General features: G+C 42.6%; 1 protein-coding gene across 1 annotated transcript in view; it reads left to right on the top strand.

Annotated features, from left to right (window-relative positions):
• The window catches only part of CFAP107 (cilia and flagella associated protein 107), a 39,456-nt gene extending 18,055 nt beyond the window's left edge, over positions 1-21,401 (top strand). The window contains exons 2-4 of the mRNA XM_055582668.1: positions 6,675-6,788; positions 19,316-19,493; positions 21,037-21,401. Coding sequence (XP_055438643.1) covers positions 6,675-6,788; positions 19,316-19,493; positions 21,037-21,221 — 477 coding nt within the window. The 3' untranslated portion in view covers positions 21,222-21,401. The remainder of the gene's footprint in view (positions 1-6,674; positions 6,789-19,315; positions 19,494-21,036) is intronic.
• The last annotated feature ends 228 nt before the right edge of the window (positions 21,402-21,629 follow it).

Genomic DNA, 21,629 nt, shown 5'->3' with positions numbered 1-21,629 from the left:
CTTCACTTTCAAACCATCTTCCATAGTGGCTGTATCAATTTGCATTCCCACAAACAGTGCAAGAGCATTCCCTTTTCTCCACACCCTCTCCAGCATTTACTGTTTGTAGACTTTCTGGTGATGGCCATTCTGACTGGTGTGAGGTGATAGCTCATTGTAGTTTTGATTTGCATTTCTCTAATAATGAGCAAAGCTATGGTTTTTTCAGTGGTCATGTATGGATGTGAGAGTTGGACTGTGAAGAAAGCTGAGTGCCGAAGAATTGATGCTTTTGAACTGTGGTGTTGGAGAAGACTCTTGAGAGTCCCTTGAACTACAAGGAGATCCAACCAGGCCATCCTAAAGGAGATCAGTCCTGGGTGTTCATTGGAAGGACTGATGCTAAAGCTGAAACTCCAATACTTTGGCCACCTCATGCGAAGAGTTGACTCATTGGAAAAATCTCTGATGTTAGGAAGGATTGGGGGCAGGAAGAGAAGGGGACGACAGAGGATGAGATGGCTGGATGGCATCACCGACTCAATGGACATGAGTTTGAGTGAATTCCGGGAGTTGGTGATGGACAGGGAGGCCTGGTGTGCTGCGATTCATGGGGTCGCAAAGAGTCGGACATGACTGAGCGACTGAACTGAACTGAACTGAATAATGAGCAATGTTGAACATCTTTTCAAGTGTTTGTTAGCCATGTGTATGTCTAAACAGAGAAATGTCTATTTAGGTCTTATTCCCACTTCTTGATTTTTTTTTTTTTTTAATGCAGACCTATGGGTTTATTTATTTATTTATTTTTACTTTACAATATTGTATTGGTTTTGCCATCCATTGACATGAATCCACCATGGGTGTACATGTGTTCCCCATCCTGAACCCCTCTCCCACCTCCCTCCCCATCCCATTCCTCTGGGTCATCCCAGTGCACCAGCCCAGAGAACCCTGTATCATGCATCAAACTTGGACTGGTGATTTGTTTCACATATGATAATATACATGTTTCAATGCCATTCTCCCAACTCATTCCACCCTCACCTTCTCCCACAGAGTCCAAAAGACTGTTCTATACATCTGTGTCTGTTTTGCTGTCTCGCATATAGGGTCATTGTTACCATCTTTCTAAATTCCATATATATGTGTTAGTATACTGTATTGGTGTTTTTCTTTCTGGCTTACTTCACTCTGTATAATAGGCTCCAGTTTTATCCACCTCATTAGAACTAATTCAAATGTATTCTTTTCAATGGCTGAGTAATATTCCACTGTGTATATGTACCACAGCTTTCTTATCCATTCATCTGCTGATGGGCATCTAGGTTGCTTCCATGTCCAGGCTATTATAAACAGTGCTGCAATGAACATTGGGGTACACGTATCTCTTTCAATTCTGGTTTCCTTGGTGTGTATGCCGAGCAGTGGCATTGCTGGGTCATATGGCAGTTCTATTTCCAGTTTTTTGGGTTGTTTGTTTTCCTGGTATTGAGCTGTATGAGCTGCTTGTGTATTTTGCAAATTAATCCTTTGTCAGTTGTTTCATTTGTTATTATTTTCTCCCATTCTGAAGGTTGTCTTTTCACCTTGCTTATAGTTTTATTTTTTGTGCAAAAGCTTTTAAGTTTAATCAGGTCCCACTTGTTTACTTTTGTTTTTATTTCCATTACTCTAGGAGGTGGGTCATAGAGGATCTTGCTTTGAATTATGTCATTGAGTGTTCTACCTATAGTTTCCTCTAAGAGTTTTATAGTTTCTGGTTTTACATTTAGGTCTTTAATCCATTTTGAGTTTATCTTTGTATATGGTGTTAGAAAGTGTTCTAATTTCATTCTTCTGCATGTCACTGCCCCGTTTTCCCAGTACCACTTATTGAAGAGGCTCTCTTTGCTCCATTGTGTATTCTTCCTTCTTTGTAAAAAAAAAAAATAATAATAATAAGGTATCCATAGGTGCATGTGTTTATTTCTGGTTTTTTTTTAATCTTGTTCCATTGGTCTATATTTCTGTTTTTATGACAGTACCATACTGTCTTCATGACTGTAGCTTGGTAGTATAATCTGAAGTCAGGAAGGTTGATTCCTCCAGCTCCATTCTTCTTTCTCAAGACTGCTTTGGCTATTCAGGGTCTTTTGTGTTTCCATTTGAATTGTGAAATTTTTTGTTCTAGTTCTGTGAAAAATGTTATTGGTAATTTGCTAGGGATTGCATTGAATCTGTAGATTGCATTTGGTAGTATAGTCATTTTCACAATATTGATTCTTCCTACCCAGGAACATGGAATATCTCTCCATTTATGTTGACTTTGATTTCTTTTATTAGTGTCATAATTTTCTGTGTACAGTTCTTTTGCCTCCTTAGGTGAGTTTATTCCTAGATATTTAATTCTTTTTGTTGCAATGGTGAATGGGATTGATTCCTTAATTTCTCTTTCTGATGTTTCATTGTTAGTATATAGAAATGCAAGTGATTTCTGTGTATTGGTTTTGTATCCTGTGACTTTGCTGAATTCACTGGTTAGCTCTAGTAATTTTCTGATAATTTCTTTACAGTTTTCTATGTACAGTATCATGTCACCTGGAAACAGTGAGAGCTTTACTTCTTTTCTGATCTGGATTCCTTTTATTTCTTTTTCTTCTCTTATTGCTGTAGCTAGGACTTCCTATGTTGACTACTGTGTTGAATAATAGTGGTGAAAGTGGACATGCTCATCTTGTTCCTGATCTTAAGGGGAATGCTTTCAGTTTTTCACCATTGTGACTAATGTTTGCTCTAGGCTTATCATATATGGCCTTTACTATGTTGAGGTAGGTTCCTTCTATGCCCATTTTTTGAAGAGTGTTCATCATAAATGGGTGCTTAATTTTGTCAAAGCCTTTTTCTGCATTATTGAGATTATCATATGGTTTTTATCTTTCAGTTTGTTAATATGGTGCATCACATTGATTGATTTGCATATGTTGAAGAATCCTTGCATCCCTGGAATAAACCCAAATTGATCATGGTGTTTGAGCTTTTTGATGCATTGCTGAAATCTGTTTGCTAAAATTTTGTTGAGAATTTTTGCATCTATGTTCATCAGTGATATTGGCCTGTAGTTTTCTCTTTTATGTGTTATCTTTGTCTGGTTTTGGTATCTGGGTGATGGTGGCCTCCCAGAGTGAGTTTGGAAGTGTTTCTCCCTCTGCAATTTTTTAAAGCATTTTAGAAGGATAGGCATTACCTCTTCTCTAACTGCTTGATAGAATTCTCCTGTGAAGCCATCTGGTCCTGGGCTTTTGTTTTTTGAGAAATTTTTTATCACAGTTTCAATTTCAGTGCTTGTAATTGGGTTGTTCCTAATTTCTATTTCTTCCTGGTTCAGTCTTGTTTTCTAAGAATCTGTCCATTTCTTCCAAGTTATCCATTTTATTGCCATATAGTTGTTCATAATAGTCTCTTATAATCCTTTATATTTCTGCATTGTCTGTTGTAACTTCTCCTTTTTCATTTCTAATTTTGTTGATTTGATTCTTCTCCTTTTTTGCTTGATGAATCTGGCTAAAAGTTTGTCAATTTTATTTATCTTCTCAAAGAACCAGCTTTTAGTTTTATTAATCTTTACTATTGTTTCTTTCATTTCTTTTTCATGTATTTCTGCTCATATCTTTATGATTTCTTTTCTTCTACTAATTTTGGGTTTTTGTTGTTGTTCTTCTTCTTTTTCCAGTTGCTTTAGGTGTAAAGTTAGTTGTCTCTTTGATGTTTTTCTTGCTTCTTGAGGTAGGATTGTATTACTATAAACTTCCCTCTTAGAACTGCTTTTGCTGCAGCCCATAGGTTTTGAGTTGTCATATTTTCATTGTGATTTGTTTCTAGAAAATTTTTAATTTCCCTTTTGATTTCTTCAGTAACCTGTTGGTTATTTAGAAATGTATTGTTTAATCTCCATTTTACAGTTTTTCTTGTAATTAATATCTAGTCTCATAGCATTGTGGTCAGAGAAGATGCTTGTTATGATTTCAATTTTCTTAAATTTACTGAGGTTTGACTTGTGACCTGAGATGTGGTCTATCCTGGAGAATGTTCCATGCGCACTTGAGAAGAAGGTGTATTCTTCTGCATTTGGTTGGAATGTCCTGATGATATCAATGAGATACATCTCATCTAATGTACAATTTAAGACTTGCATTTGCTTATTAATTTTCTGTTTTGACAATCTGTCCATTGGTGCAAGTGGGGTGTTAAAGTCTTCTACTATTAATGTGCTACTGTGAATTTCTCCTTTTATTTCTGCTAGTGTTTGTCTTATGTATTGAGGTGCTCCTATGTTGGGTACATAGATATTTACAATTGTTATGTCTTCTTCTTGGATTGATCCCTTGATCATTATGTAGTGTCCCTCCTTAATCTTAATTACAAGTGTCCCTCTTGTAATCTTCTGTATTTTAAGGTCTATTTTGTCTGATGTGAGGATTGCTACTCCACCTTTCTTTTGCTTCCCATTTGCTTGGAATATATTTTTCCATCCTCTCACTTTCATTCTATATGTGTCTTTAGGTCTGAAGTGGGTTTCTTTTAGACAGCATAAATATGGGTCTTGTTTTGTATTCATTCAGCCAGTTTGTGTCTTTTTCTTGGAACATTTAATTCATTTACATTTAAAGTAATTATTGATATATATGTTCCTATTGCCATTTTCTTAATTGTTTTAGGGTTGATTTTGTAGGTATTTTTCCTTCTCTTGTATTTCTTTACTATATAAATCCCTTTAATATTTGTTGTAAAGCTGGTCTGGTAGTACTGAATTCTCTTAACTTTTGCTTGTCTGAAAAGCTTTTTATTTCTCCATCAATTTTGAATGATACTCTTGCTGGGTACAGTAATCTTGGTGGTAGATTTTTTCCCTTTCAGTACTTTAAATATATCCTGACATTCCCTTCTGGCCTGCAGAGTTTCTGCTAAATTATCAGCCATTAAATGTATGGGGTTTCCCTTGTATGTTACTTGTTGTTTTTCCTTTGCAGCTTTTAATATTCTCTCTTTGTGTTTAGTCCTTGTTACTTTGATTAGTATGTGTCTTGGCGTGTTTGTCTTTGGGTTTATCCTGTATGGGACTCCTTGGACTTGGACTTGAGCCTGTTGGACTTGATTGACTATTTCCTTTTCCATGTTGGGGAAATTTTTAACTATAATCTCTTAAAAAATTGTCTCATACCCTTTCTTTTTCTCTTCTTCTTCTGGGGCCCCTATAATTTGAATGTTGGTGTGTTTGATATTGTCCCAGAGGTCTCTGAGACTATCCTCAGTTCTTTTCATTCTTTTTCCTTTATTCTGCTCTTCAGAAGTTATTTCCACCATTTTATCTTTCAGCTTACCAATTCGTTCTTCTGCTTCAGATATTCTGCTATTAATTCCTTCCAGATTAGTTTTAATTTCAGTAATTGTGTTTTTTGTCTCTGTATGTTTATTCTTTAATTCTTCTAGATCTTTGTTAATTGATTTTTGCATTTTCTCCATTTTGTTTTCAAGGTTTTGGATCATCTTTACTATCATTATTCTGAATTATTTTCCAGTTGTTTGCCTATTTCCTCTTCATTTATTTGGACTACTGTGTTTCTAATTTGTTCCTTCATTTGGGTAGTATTTCTCTGCATTTTCATTATTTGTCTTTTTAACTTATTGTGTTTGAGTTCTCCTTTTCCCAGGCTTCAAGGTTGAATTCTATCTTTCTTTTGGTTTCTGCCCTCCTAAGATTGGTCCAGTGGTTTGTGTAAGCTTCGTATAGGGTGAGATTTGTGCTGAGTTTTTGTTTCTTTGTTTGTTTTTCCTCTGATGGGCAAGGCTGAGTGAGGTAGGTGGTAATCCTGTCTGCTGATGATTGGGTTTATATTTTTGTTTTGTTTGTTGTTTAGATGAGGCATCCTGCACAGGGTGCTACTGGTGGTTGAAATTCAAAGGGTTCGTGAGTGCCTCTTTGGTGTTACTTGCAGTCAGCTTCCAAGCATGCTGATCAACAGAAATTCTCTGGGCTTCTATTTCAACTTCAATGATGGGGCTCCAGAGGACTAGGGCCACCTCTTCTGTGAGTCCAAGGAGAAGCTTGAGGGTGCCCAGTGTCTCTTGTAGACACAAAACCAGTGCAGAGGCTATTCTCACCCTACTGAGATGGGCCAATGCCATCCCAGGATGAGTTGGGTAAAGCCCTGGACACCATGGAAGGCATGGTGGCCCTGGCCACTCCGGTATTCTTGCATGGAGAATTCCATGGAGAGAGGAGCCTGGTGGGTTACAGTCCATGGGGTTGCAAGGAGTTGGACACAACTGAGCTTCTAACATTCATTTTCAGGGGAAAGAAAGCATAGAACTGGGAAGACTGAGAAACAAAGAAGAAAAAGAAAGGGAAGAGTCAAGCAGGAGGGAGGAGGGGCATGGAGTGAGAAGAGAGAAAGGAAACAGGTGTAGACCGTGAGCGACCAGGTGACACCAAACAGCTTTCCCAAGGGGTCTTGGACTGGAGTGCCAAGTCCCTGAACGCACTCCTTTTCAAGTACTGAAAGGGAGGGGGTACAATCAAGTCCACATTGTGCAGGACGCCTATTTACCCTTTCTCTGCTCAGCTTCTAATGGTTGGGAACTGAGGGGATGCAGCAGAAGTTTGAGAATGGGCATCACAGAAACTGTCCTGAAAAAAACATTTTTTTTTTTTTCAGTTCACAAAAGCCACTGAGAAAACCCCCCAGACCATTTACAGAAAAGAGTACGTCCCTTTCCCAGGCCACAGACCTGACCAGATCTCCAGGTGGTACAGCAAGAGGAGAGTTGAGGTAAGAGGGCTCAGGGCCCCACACTTTGCCTGGCCCCCTTCCAGTGCTCAGGAGACACTAAACAACCAGATTATTTCTAGGTTCAATTCTCTCTTGAGGACACAGGAGTGGTCTCATTAATACCCTCCCCAGCCAAGCACGGTGCAGGGAGGCTGCTGATATCATTTACCCTTATTCACTGGGTGGGCAGATGTCCACCTGATCTCATGCAGGTGGCATTTCCCTTGCTGGGTATCCCAGCACTTTTTCTGGGCCATTTTCCCCATCCTTCCACACCCTTGCAACAGGAGGTAGGCAACGGGTGTGTGAAACAAACAAAGGTTGATGTTGAGTTAGGGTAAATGTAGTCAGGAACAACACAAAGCACTCACAAGTGATGATGTTTGCATAGACAGTGTTTGTATAATATTACTGATGGCCAAGCATCCTGTTCTTTTGTATGAAAAGTCAAGGGCCATTCAGTTTGCTTTCACTCGTTGAGTGTCTACTTGTGAGTGTGGTTGAGTTCCGGGCCTCCAGAGCAGGGAGCAGGGCGCTGCAGCCTCAGAACCTGCCTCCCAGGTGCGAGACCACACATTTGAGACATTTATTAAATTAGATGAGAGAGTGTTGAAGCTCAGAAATCCTGGCCCTTACAGAAACAGGAGAGAACCTCCTCTTATATCAACCCTTGAGGGTGCCACCCACTAGGCTCAGCCTGGGAATAAGCCTGTGAGTGTTCACCCACTGGGTGCACAAGTATGCCCTTTTCTCGCTACAATCTGGGTGCTACCCCAAGTTCTTCTTCTGCCAGTCTGCTGCTTATAGAGGTGATGTCTGTCCCCTCACTTCTACCCCACATAACCCTATTGTTGTTGCTGTTGTTTAGTCACTAAGTCGTGTCCGACTCTTATGCAACCCCATGATCTGTACCCTGCCAGGCTCCTACATAACCCTCAGTTCAGTTAAGTTCAGTCGTTCAATCGTGTCTGACTCTTTGCGACCCCATGAACTGCAGCACCCCAGGCCTCCCTGTCCATCATCAACTCCCAGAGTTCACCCAAACTCGTGTCCATCGAGTCGGTGATGCCATCCAGCCATCTCATCCTCTGTCGTCCCCTTCTCCTCCTGCCCCCAATCCGTCCTAGCATCACAGTCTTTTCCAGTGAGTCAACTCTTCACATGAGGTGGCCAAAGTATTGGAGTTTCAGCTTTAGCATCAGTCCTTCCAAAGAACACCCAGGACTGATCTCCTTTAGAATGGACTGGTTGGATCTCCTTGCAGTCCAAGGGATTCTCAAGAGTCTTCTCCAACACCACAGTTCAAAAGCATCAATTCTTCGGCACTCAGCTTTCTTCACAGTCCAACTCTCACATCCATACATGACCACTGGAAAAACCATAGCCTTGATTAGACAGACTTTGTTGGCAAAGTAATGTCTCTGCTTTTCAATATGCTCTCTAGGTTGGTCATAACTTTTCTTCCAAGGAGTAAGCGTCTTTTAATTTCATGGCTGTAATCACCATCTGCAGTGATTTTGGAGCCCCAAAAAATAAAGTCTGACACTGTTTCCCCATCTATTTCCCATGAAGGATGGGACCAGATGCCATGATTTTAGTTTTCTGAATGTTGAGCTTTAAGCCAACTTTTTCACTCTCCACTTTTACTTTCATCAAGAGGCTTTTTAGTTACTCTTCACTTTCTGCCATAAGGGTGGTGTCATCTGCATAGCTGAGGTTATTCAGATTTCTCCTGGCAATCTTGATTCCAGCTTGTGCTTCATCCAGCCCAGCGTTTCTCATGATGTACTCTGCATATAAGTTAAATAAGCAGGGTGACAATATACAGCCTTGACGTACTCCTTTTCCTATTTGGAACCAGTCTGTTGTTCCATGTCCAGTTCTAACTGTTGCTTCCTGACTTGCATACAGGTTTCTCAAGAGGCACGTCAGGTGGTCTGGTATTCCCATCTCTTTCAGAATTTTCCACAGTTTATTGTGAGCCACACAGTCAAAGGCTTTGGCATAGTCAATAAAGCAGAAATAAATGTTTTTCTGGAACTCTCTTGCTTTCTTGATGATCCAGCAGATGTTGGCAATTTGATCTCTGGTTTCTCTGCCTTTTCTAAAACCAGCTTGCACATCAGGAAGTTCACGGTTCACATATTGCTGAAGCCTGGCTTGGAGAATTTTGAGCATTACTTTACTAGCATGTGAGATGAGTGCAATTGTGTGATCGTTTGAGCATTCTTTGGCATTGCCTTTCTTTGGTATTGGAATGAAAACTGACCTTTCCCAGTCCTGTGGCCACTGCTGAGTTTTCCAAATTTGCTGGCATATTGAGGGCAGCACTTTCACAGCATCATCTTTCAGGATTTGAAATAGCTCAACTGGAATTCCATCACCTCCACTAGCTTTGTTTGTAGTGATGCTTCCTAAGGTCCATTTGACTTCACAGTCCAGGATGTCTGGCTCTAGGTGAGTGATCACACCATCGTGATTATCTTGTTCATGAAGATCTTTTTTCTGCAGTTTTCCTGTGTATTCTTTCCACCTCTTCTTAATATCTTCTGCTTCTGTTAGGTCCGTAGCATTGCTCTCCTTTATTGAGCCCATGTTTGCATGAAGTGTTCCCTTGGTATCTCTAATTTTCTGGAAGAGATCTCTAGTTTCCCATTCCATTGTTTTCCTCTATTTCTTTGCATTGATTGCTGAGGAAGACTTTCTTATCTCTCCTTCCTATTCTTTGGAACTCTGCATTCAGATGCTTATATCTTTCCCTTTCTCCTTTGCTTTTAGCTTCTCTTCTTTTCACAACTATTTGTAAGGCCTCCCCAGACAACCATTTTGCTTTTTTGCATTTCTTTTCCATGGGGATGGTCTTGAGCCCTGTCTCCTGTACAATTTCATGAACCTCCATCCATAGTTCATCAGGCACTCTGTCTATCAGATCTAGTCCCTTAAATCTATTTCTCACTTCCACTGTATAATCATAAGGAATTTGATTTAGGTCATACCTGAATGGTCTAGTGGTTTCCCCTACTTTCTTCAATTTAAGTCTGAATTTGGCAATAAGGAGTTCATGATCTGAGCCATAGTCAGCTCCCAGTCTTGCTTTTGCTGACTGTATAGAGCTTCTCCATCTTTGGCTGCAAAGAATATATTCAATCTGATTTTGGTGTTGACCATCTGGTGATGTTCATGTGTAGAGTCTTCTCTTGTGTGGTTGGAAGAGGGTGTTTGCTATGACCAGTGCGTTTTCTTGGCAAAACTCTATTAGTCTTTGCCCTGCTTCATTCCTTATTCCAAGGCCAAATTTGCCTGTTACCCCCAGTGTTTCTTGACCTCCTATTTTTGCATTCCAGTCCCCTATAATGAAAAGGACACCTTTTTTGGGTATTTGTTAGTTCTAAAAGGTCTTGTAGGTCTTCATAGAACTGTTCAACTTCAGCTTCTTCAGTGTTACTGGTTGGGGCATAGACTTGGATTACTGTAATATTGAATGGTTTGCCTTGGAAATGAACAGAGATCATTCTGTCATTTTTGAGATTGCATCCAAGTACTGCACTTCTGACTCTTTTGTTGACCATGATGGCCACTCCATTTCTTCTAAGGGATTCCTGCCCACAGTAGTAGATATAATGGTCATCTGAGTTAAATTCACCCATTCCAGTCCATTTTAGTTCGCTGATTCTTAGAATGTCGACATTCACTCTTGTCATCTCCTGTTTGACAACTTCCAACTTGCCTTGATTCATGGACCTAACATTCCAGGTTCCTATGCAATATTGCTCTTTACAGCATCGGACCTTGCTTCCATCACCAGTCACATCCACAGCTGGGTATTGTTTTTGCTTTGGCTCCATCCCTTCATTCTTTCTGGAGTTATTTGTCCACTGATCTCCAGTAGCATATTGGGCACCTACTGACCTGGGCAGTTCCTCTTTCAGTATCCTATCATTTTGCCTTTTCATACTGTTCATGAGGTTCTCAAGGCAAGAATACTGAAGTGGTTTGCCATTCCCTTCTCCAGAGGACCACATTCTGTCAGACCTCTCAACCATGACCCGCCCATCTTGGGTGGCCCCACATGGCATGGCTTAGTTTCATTGAGTTAGACAAGGCTGTGGTCCGTGTGATTAGATCGACTAGTTTTCTGTGCTTATGGTTTGTGTGTCTGCCCTCTGATGCCTCTCACAACACCTACCATCTTACTTGGGTTTCTCTTACCTTGGACGTGGGGTATCTTTTCATAGCTGCTCCAGCAAAGAGCAGCCGCTGCTCCTTACCTTGGATGAGGGGTGTCTCCTCACTGCTGCCCCTTCTGACCTTGAACGTGGAATAGCTCCTCTCGGCCCTCCTGTGGCCGCGCAGCCACTGCTCCTTGGACGTAGGGTAGCTCCTCCCGGCTGCCAACCCTGACCTCGGGCGAGGGGGTAGCTCCTCTTGGCCATGCTTCTGCATGGTCCTGTTGCAGCCGGCGCACTTCTGCCGCATGGTCGGTCACGTAACCCTACCTCTGCTTAAATTCTGGGTGAGGGATGGATATTTACCAGGATGGAGCATTTTAGAACTAGAAGGGACCCAAAGGATTGTCCAGCTCAACACCCTCATTTTCAGATAAAATGTGGCCAAGAGTGGTGAGTGTCTCATCTAAAATCTGTAGCTTGTCCGTAAGGCACTGAGCAGGGGCTGATCAGCAAATCAAACAGTCAAGCAAGGAGGCTCCTCAGATCTTGTTTTATCATCTGCTAGAGCTGACTGTTCATCTACCTTGTACTGCAAGGAGATCAAATGAGGTAATCCTAAAGGAAATTCACCCTGAGTATTCACAGTAAGGACTGATGCTGAATCTCTAATACTTTGGCCACCTGATAAGAAGAGCCGACTCACTGGAAAAGACCCTGACGCTGGGAAAAATTGAAGGAAAAAGGAGAAGAGAGTGGCAGAGGATGAGATGGCTGGATAGAATCACTGACTCAATGGACATGAGTTTGAGCAAACTCCAGGAGATAGTGAAGGACAGGGAATCCTGGTGTGCTGCAGTGCATGGGGTAGCAAAGAGTTGGACACAACTTAGTGACTGAACAACAGCAATGACAACTTCTGCATCTGGAAATTCATGTTAGGATAAACAGTGTCAGATTTTCAGTTCTGTGTTAGCATCCCTGGTCCACTGGCATTCCTGGACCATACTGGTGCTGCATGGGGACCATCCTGCATGGGGCTGCCAACCACTAGAATTAGTTTGCACCAAAGACACAAATACAATTTTATTTATTTTTGTAGTTCTTTTATTTATTTTTTTATTTTTTTACAATGTTGTGTTGGTTTATGCCATACAACATGAATCAGCCATAATCATACATATATCCCTTCCCTCTTGAGCCTCCCTCCCATCCCCTCATCCTACCTCTCTAGGTCATCACAGAGTGCCAGACTGGGCTCCCTGTGTTACATAGCAACTTCCCACCAGCTGTCTATTTTAAAACACATGATAGTGTATATATGTCAATGCTACTTTCTCTATTTGTCCCACCCTCTCCTTCCCTCACTGTGTCCAGAAGTCCATTCTCTACATCTGTGTCTTCATTCATTCTCTGCAAATAGGCTCATTAATACTATTTTTCTAGATTCCATATATATGTGTTAATATGTTATATTTGCTTTCTGCTTTATTGTTTTAAAATTTATTCATTTGTTAATTGAAAGAGAATTGCTTTACAGAATTTTGTTGTTTTCTGTCAAACCTCAACATGAATCAGCCATCAGATCAGATCAGATCAGTCACTCAGTCGTGTCCGACTCTTTGCAACCCCATGAATCATAGCACGTCAGGCCTCCCTGTCCATCACCAACTCCTGGAATTCACTGAGACTCACATCCATCGGGTCAGCGATGCCATCCAGCCATCTCATCCTCTGTCGTCCCCTTCTCCTCCTGCCCCCAATCCCTCCCAGCATCAGAGTCTTTTCCAATGAGTCAACTCTTCGCATGAGGTGGCCAAAGTACTGGAGTTTCAGCTTTAGCATCATTCCTTCCAAAGAAATCCCAGGGCTGATCTCCTTCAGAATGGACTGGTTGGATCTCCTTGCAGTCCAAGGGACTCTCAAGAGTCTTCTCCAACACCACAGTTCAAAAGCATCAATTCTTCGGTGCTCAGCCTTCTTCACAGTCCAACTCTCACATCCATACATGACCACAGGAAAAACCATAGCCTTGACTAGACGAACCTTTGTTGGCAACTCCCTCGGGAACCTTCCTCCCATAAATATGTGTTAATATGCTATATATGTGTTATATATATATATTCCCATATGCTATCTATATATGTGTTTTATATATATGAGTGTGTGTTATATATATTCTAGATTCTGTATATACATGTTAATATGCTATATTTGTTTTTCTCTTTCTGACTTTACTCCATAAAGCAGCCTCTAGTTTTATCCACCTCACTGGAACTAACTCAAATTCATTCTTTTTTCATGGCAGTGTAATATTCCATTGTATATGTACCACATCTTCTTTATCCATCCATCTCTTGATGGACAACTAGGCTGCTTCCATGTCTTGGCTACTGCAAATAGTGTTGCAATGAACATTGAGGGTACATGTGTCTTTTAGAATTGTGGTTTTTCTCAGGGTTTATGCCCAGTAGTGGGATTGCTGGGTCATATGGTAGATTTATTCCTAGTTGCATTTTAATACAAAGAAGTCAAAATTAGAACACACAGTCTGAGGCTCCCTGCTCCTAACCATCAATGTACATGAGGTATGTGGCCTAGATCTCAATACACATCGGGGGCCCTTTTTTAAAGAACTTTGCTTCCCCATCACAAACCCTGATGAAAGGGATAATCAATCCACATATATAATCTCGTTTAAATTAAGATATCTCCTCCAACACACACACAAAATAGAACCAAGCAATGGGACATTCATTCCTAGGGACTCTGTTCAAATAGTCTGCTTGTGTGCCTGGACACAGCATCATTTTCACATGGCTGCTTCAGTTCTATCAGCTCTTCTGGCTCCTTCATCCTATGCTGCCCCACTGCCACAGCCTCCTTTTCCATCTCCCACCCAACTTAACTCTTCTCCCTTCAGCTCTTCAAAGTGACCATGAATCAATGGGATTTTTATCCCCTTCAGTCAGTCAGTCCAGTTGCTCAGTCTTTCCAACTCTTTGTGACCCCATGGATGGCAGCATACCAACCCTCCCTGTCCATCATCAACTCCCAGAGTTTACTCAAACTCATGTCCATTGAGTCGGTGATGCCATCCAACCATCTCATCCTCTGTCATCCCCTTCTCCTCCCACCTTAAATCTTTTCCAGCATCAGAATCTTTTCCAATGAGTCAACTCTTCACATCAGGTGGCCAAAGTATTGGAGTTTCAGCTTCAGCATCAGTCCTTCCAATGAATATTCAGGACTGATTTCCTTTAGGACTGACAGGTTTGATCTTGCAGTCCAAGGGATTCTCAAGAGTCTTCTCCAATACCACAGTTCAAAAGCATCAATTCTTCGGTGCTCAGCTTTCTTTATACTCCAACTCTCACATCCATACATGACTACTGGAAAAACCAGAGCCTTGACTAGATGGACCATGGTTGGTAAAGTAATATCTCTACTTTTTAATATGCTGTCTAGGTTGGTCATAACTTTCCTTCCAAGGAGTAAGCGTCTTTTAATTTCATGGCTGCAATCACCATCTGCAGTGATTTTGGAGCCCAGAAAAATAAAGTCAGCCACTGTTTCCCCATCTATTTGCCATGAAGTGATGGGACTGGATGCCATGATCTTCGTTTTCTGAATGTTGAGCTTTAAGCCAACTTTTTAACTCTCTTCTTTCACTTTCATCAGGAGGCTCTTTAGTTCTTCATTGCTTTCTGGCTTCAGGGTGGCGTCATCTGCATATCTGAGGTTATTGATATTTTTCCTGGCAATCTTGATTCCAGCTTGTGCTTCTTCCAGCCCAGTGTTCCTCATGATGTACTCTGCATATAAGTTAAATAAGCAGGGTGACAATATACAGCCTTGACGTACTCCTTTTGCTATTTGGAACCAGTCTGTTGTTCCATGCCCAGTTCTTTGCAGCCAAAGATGGAGAATCTCTATACAGTCAGCAAAAATAAGACTGGGAGCTGACTGTGGCTCAGATCATGAACTTCTTATTGCCAAATTCAGATTTAAATTGAAGATAGGGAAAATGACTAGACCATTCAAGTATGACCTAAATAAAATTCCTTACAATTATACAGTGGAAGTGAGAAATAGATTCAAGGGATTAGATTTGATAGAGTGCCTGATGAACTATGGACAGAGGTTCATGACATTGTACAGAAGGTAGGGATCAAGACCATCCCCAAGAAAAAGAAATACAAAAAAGCAAAATGCTGTCTGAAGAGGCCTTAGAAATACCTGTGAAAAGAAGAGAAGTGAAAAGCAAAGGAGAAAAGGAAAGATACACCCATTTGAATACAGAGTTCCAAAGAATAGCAAGGAGAGATAAGAAAGCCTTCTTCATGGATCAGTGCAAAGAAACAGAGGAAAACAATAGAGTAGGAAAGACTAGAGATCTCTTCAAGAAAGTTAGAGATACCAAGGGAATATTTCATGCAAAGATGGGCTCAATTAAGGACAGAAACAGTATGGACCTAACAGAAGCAGAAGATATTAAGAAGAGGTGGCAAGAATACATAGAAGAACTGTACAAAAAAGATCTTCACGATCAAGATAATCACGATGGTGTGATCACTCACCTAGAGCCAGACATCCTGGAATGTGAAGTCAAATGGGCTGTAGAAAGCATCACTACGAACAAAGCTAGTGGAGGTGATGGAATTCCAGTTGAGCAATTTCAAATCCTAAAAGATGATGCTGTGAAAATGCTGCACTCAACTTGCTGGCAAATTTGGAAAACTCAGCAGTGGCCGCAGGACTGGAAAAGATCAGTTTTCATTCCAATCCCAAAGAAAGGCAATGCCAAAGAATGCTCAAACTACTGCACAGTTGCACTCATCTCACACGCTAGTAAAGTAATGCTCAAAATTCTCCAAGCCATGCTTCAACAGTATGTGAATCGTGAACGTCCAGATGTTCAAGCTGGTTTTAGAAAAGGCAGAGGAACCAGATATCAAATTGCCAACATCCACTGGATCATCAAAAAAGCAAGAGTTCCAGAAAAACATCTATTTCTGCTTTATTGAGTATGCCAAAGCCTTTGACTGTGTGGATCACAATAAACTGTGGAAAATTCTTTAAGAGATGGGAATACCAGACAACCTGACCTGCCTCTTGAGAAAATCTGTATGCAGGTCAGGAAGCAACAGTTAGAATTGGACATGAAACTATAGACTGGTTCCCAATCGAGAAAGGAGTATGTCAAGGATGTATATTGTCACCCTGTTTATTTTATACCCTTGGCAGATGTATTAATCATGTTTTAAAATTTTCTGTATTTAATGATACTTTGATATTTTAGGGACCTTGCTAATCCTGGCGAGGCTCTCCCTCCCAGGGCTAATTCCTAGGGATAATACACAACTTGCCTGCCATCTGCCTTTCAGATGCAAACTAACCAATTCACAGCCCATCCCTCCAACCACCTCCTTATCTAAGGCTCACATGCTGGGCCAACATCTCCCACTCCAGAGCCAGGCACTGACAACCAGAGATACCCTGGAATTATTGGAACTTTGCAATCCTACACCTCTCAAACTTGCCCACCCTGCCTTGCCCATACTCTGTTGGAAGTGTCAACTTAAAAATATAGTCACAACCTGAATGTAAAGAGTTGTTTTATTTGGTGGACATGTTTAGGACTCTGAGCCCGGTAGACAGCATCTCAGTAGCTCTGGTAAAAATGCTCCAAGCAAGCAGGAAGCAAGTAAGGCTATATTCAAATTTGCAACAAAGGGAGCAGGCAGTCTGAACATCAGAGATCAAGTATCAAGTTAAGGAATTTAGCATTCTGTGTATGGGAAGATGCAAGCCCCTTGGCTCATTGAATCCATTCCTTTCATATGCACCTCAGCTATCTGGGGCCAATCCTGTTTTCTTGTTTCCCTTGTTTCTTGCATTCCCCTGAACTCCTCAGGAATCACCGTTGGGGGGAGGTGGTGGTAGTGGCAATATCTGCTGGATCAGTTTTGAGAGCATTTTGAGAGCCCTCATTTACATTTGGAAGGCAGAAATCCTTGATGGCTGTGATATCGCCTGTTAGTCAATATGGCAGGAGATCTTTTCATTTCACAGAAACCAGAACAAAGACTCTGGACCATGCTCTCTTCACTCCTTCTGTCTCCTGACTCACCCTGGTGCTTCCCATGTGGCCCTGTGAGATGTGACATGCTCTTCTCTTAGGAATTGTAAGTGATAATCTCTTCTTTCAAAGGCAGTTGTCTCAGACTTCCCTGGTGGTACAATGGATGAGAATCTGCCTGCCAATGCAGGGAACACAGATTAGATCCTTGGAATTCGAGAAGTTCCACATGCCATGGGGCTCTTAAGCCTGTGTGTCGCAACTCCTGAGCCCTCATGCTGTCACTGTTGAAGCCAATGTGCTCTAGAGCCCATGTTCTGCAACAAGGGAAGCCACTGCAAAGAGAAGCCTGTGCACTGCAACGAAGAGTAGTCGTTTCTCGCTGCAGGTAGAGAAAGCCTATGCACAGCAATGAAGACCTAGAGCAATAAGAAACAAGCAAACAAACAAAAAACAAAGGCAGTCCTCTGTATGTCAGCTTACAGTGGTTATTGTTGCTCAGTTGCTAAAATATGTCCAACTCTTTGTGACCCCATAGACTACAGCATGCCAGGCTTCCCTGTCCTTCAATATCTCCAGGAGTTTGCTTAGATTCATGTCCATTGAGTCCGTGATGCTATCTAACCATCTCAGCCTCTGCCACCCTCTTCTCCTTTTGCCTTCAGTCTTTCCCAGAATCAGGGTCTTTTCCAATGAGTGGGCTCTTCGCATCAGGCGGCCAAAGAATTGGAGCTTCAGCTTCAGCGTCAGTCTTTCCAGTGTGTATTCTGGGTTGATTTCCTTAAGGATTGACTGGTTTGATATCCTTGCTCTCAAGAGTCTTCTCCAGCACCACAATTCGAAAGCATCAATTCTTCAGCACTCAGCCTTCTGTATGGTCCAAGTTTCACATCCATACATGACTACTGGAAAAACCACAGCTTTGACTATATGGACCTTTGTCAGCAAAGTGATGTCTCTGCTTTCTAATACTCTGTCTAGGTTTGTCATAGCTTTCCTTCCAGTGAGCAAGTATCTTTAAATTTCATGGCTGCTGTCATTATCCACAGTGATTTTGGAGCCCAAGAAAATAAAATCTGTCACTGCTTCCACTTTTCTTTCATCTATTTGCCTTGAAGTGATGGGACTGGATGCCATAATCTTCATTTTCTGAACGTTGATTTTTTAAGCCAACTTTTTCTGACTGAAACAAAAATCTTGTCTACATGATCAAGAAGGCAGGACTGTGCCCCAAACCAAGAAAAACAGTAAGAAAATCCCTCCTGGCTTCTCTTCTTCCCCCGCTGTGTTGCCTCTTCAGAACTTTCCTTGGTTGATGGGAACACTTGGGTGATGGGAACTTGCTTTCCCTGACCTTGGAAATATACTCCAGACATCCAGATCTGGTGATGTGGATCTTAGGAACTCCGGCTTAATGTCTGTGCCCATCCCCCTTGACTTCTCTGGCATTGTGATCTGACCGGTTTATGGAGCCACCATAAACCAGTGTATTTAGTGTATTTAGGCCATAGCAGACGTGGACCTCCCCGTCTGTTCCAGACAAGAGGAGGAGCCTGGGAATCCATGTTATCCTCCCCTGTAAATCAGACCAGGCCCCTAGGATTCCCTTTTAGGATCAAGAGGATTTTCTTAGGAAAAGCAGTGATTCAGGCAAACGTCCCAGTGTCAGGAGAACACGGCTTTCTTCTCCCTGTAATTTCTCTCCACCAAAGAAATCACTCGCTGAGTTTCAGCTGAGGGAGACTTAAATCCTTTGCAGGAGAAGGCAATTTATGGAGCATTCTCTGACTCTTTCCATAGTAACTGATGGAAATAGATGGTACAGATGTCAGGCTCACCATATAGCATCCTTCACTTGCCTCAGAAATAGACACTTGGATGGATGAGACTCAAGACAAATCAAAGGAGTTAATTTCAGATCACAGGAGTGTGCAATGAGATAGCACAGGCTCTTCTAGTTCAGCTGGGTGTCTTGACTTTTATTTCAATGTGTCCCCTTAGTCATTTTCAGGGTGAGTTGACTTGGCTGGGGGCCCCTCATACAGAGACCTGACTGCTGCCAAACTGGGGTGTGTCTTTGAAGGTGAGCTGTGTCGGGGTGGGGCAGACAAGTGTGTCTCCCACTGGTGCTCCCCAGGGCTCAGGCAGACACATCTCCATAGCGGGGACCCTCTCCATCAGCACCACAGACTGCATAGCTGGCACCTTGTGCCTCCAGCCACAGCCAGATGGATGCCTTGCTCTGACTGGTAACACGTGCACTGTGTCTGTCTTTCCAGGGGCTCCCATACAAACACCTGATCACCCACCACCAGGAGCCCTCACAGCGCTATCTGATCAGCACCTACGACGACCATTACAACCGGCATAACTATCACCCAGGCTTGCCTGAGCTCCGCACGTGGAACAGACATAAGCTGCTGTGGCTCCCAGAGAAAGCTGACTTCCCTCTACTCGGTATTTTTATCTTTCGGGATCACCTCCTTTACTGGGCTCTAAGGGGTTCATAAGCACACAGGGCTGAGGTGTGCCCACCTTACTGGGAGGACCCAAGCAGATGACCCTGACTCCAGCAGAGCATTAGAATGAGAAGGGAAGGGAAGAGTCCTATTTACCCCCCAGGTCACCCACCCTCTCCCTGTGATGCTGGATGATGCTGCTGTGTGATGAAACCCTCACTTGCAGCATGTTTACCTGGAGCACAAGTGATAGAGAGCAGCATCGCTGCACACTCAGGTCCATCATCTACTTCATCAACACCGACTGAGTATTCCCCAGGTGCCTGCCCTACTGAAGCACATGGGGACACAGCAGTGACAAGTAGGGAGGAATTCCTGCCCTCAGGGAATTTATACTCCAGTGAAGAGACATAGAAGATTTTATCGAGGGGGACACATGTACACATGGCTGATTCTTGTGAATGTATGGCAAAAACCACTACAACATTGTAATTAGCCTCCAATTAAAATAAATAAATTAATTTAGAAAAAAAGAGAAGATATTATCGATGAATAAGACAACCTAAGATCTAGTAAACACTATCATATTGGACTAGGATATGTGGTACATAGAAAAGAAAACCAGCGGGTAACGGGGAGAAAGTGAGGCAGGTATGTTGATTCTCATTTGGGTGGGATGACACGGGACGGTCTTTTTGGAGGAGCTCTGAGTTGAGAAGGAGGGAGCTATGCAGGAACATGGAGGAAGAGTGTTCCTGGGGAGGGAGGGCATAGCAAGTGAAAAAGCTTCACATCAGGGGTAGAGGAGGTCCAGGTAGGGGCTCACCAGAGTGTGGATTGTGTCCTTCCTGCAGAAACAAGACTTTGCTCAGATTTGCCAGGAGAGTGACTTGATCTGACATCCATTGCAAGCTCCCACCACACTTTGCTCTTATCTTTCTGCAGTTCTACCCTTGCATATGAAGGGATATAGGGTAAAGGGCGAGCTGCTTGTTACAGTGCATTTCTCTGTAAGAGTTTCTCCTGCAGATCACTCTCCCAAGTGCATGCTCTTCCCAACTGGGCCGGGTCAGTGAGTACCCAGGAGGTGATGGGGTCATGCTCAGTCAAGTCATCGAGCTGAATTGTCCAAGGTCTCCGGCAATGTCTGGTCCCTCCTGAGTAACAGGAGGCAAGCCACACACTGAGAACTTCAGGGGTTGGCAGGACCAGCACTTTCTTGTAAACCTCTGACCTGAGTTCAATCCTGGGGTTGGGACGATCCCTGGGAGAAGGAAGTGGCATTCCCCTATAGTATTCTTGCCTGGGAAATTCCATGAACAGAGGAGCCTGGTGGGCTACAGTCCATGGGGTTGCAAAGAGTTGGACACAACTGAGAACACACCTACTACTACTCTCTCTCCGCTCAGGCACACTGACAATCCAGGTGCCTGGTCCAGCGGCCTGGGGAACCTCATAGTCCAGCCATTCATTCTCCTGTCCCGAGGATGCTGGCCTCCTCCTCTAAGCCTTGTTCACCTGGATTCTGGTTTGTCTTGCAGGTCCCCCTACAAACTATGGACTCTACGAACAGTTGAAGCAGAAATGGCTCCCACCACCAGAGGCCACCCTCCGAGAGAGCATTTACACTTCCTCCTACCCCAGACCACCAGCAGGTGCCATGTCCCGGAGGGAGCATGCGATTCCAGTGCCTCCCCCTCGCCTGCAGCCTGTCCCACACTTCTGAGATCTGTCACCCCATCACAGCACAGGTGGGGCCACCTGGAGACCCACCTGGAGACCACCTGCCAGACAGCAGGCAGCTGCAGATATACCCAGAGTTTTAAATCAAGCTCACCTGAGGGGCCTTTGAAATCATGGTCTGTGTTTTACGGTTCCAGTCCTTCCTCTAAACCTACAGGTTCCTTTCTTTTTCATTCCATAAATAAATCCTTTGACACAAGGTATCACATGTGTGCAGAAGAGACACTTGTATGTCAGGAGAAATGGAAGGACCCTTAAGTTCCCTCATTTCACACAAGGGAAAACTGAGGCCCAGAGAAGTAACATGACACCAAATTCTCACAACTTGCTACTTACCCTCCAGGAGTAAAGTTTGTTGAATGAATGACTGATGGGAGAATAGGGACTAGAG

The sequence above is a fragment of the Bubalus kerabau genome, chromosome 5 (assembly GCF_029407905.1).
Source record: "Bubalus kerabau isolate K-KA32 ecotype Philippines breed swamp buffalo chromosome 5, PCC_UOA_SB_1v2, whole genome shotgun sequence".
Lineage (NCBI taxonomy): Eukaryota > Metazoa > Chordata > Mammalia > Artiodactyla > Bovidae > Bubalus > Bubalus kerabau.
This window is presented reverse-complemented; position numbering and strand designations above follow the sequence as displayed.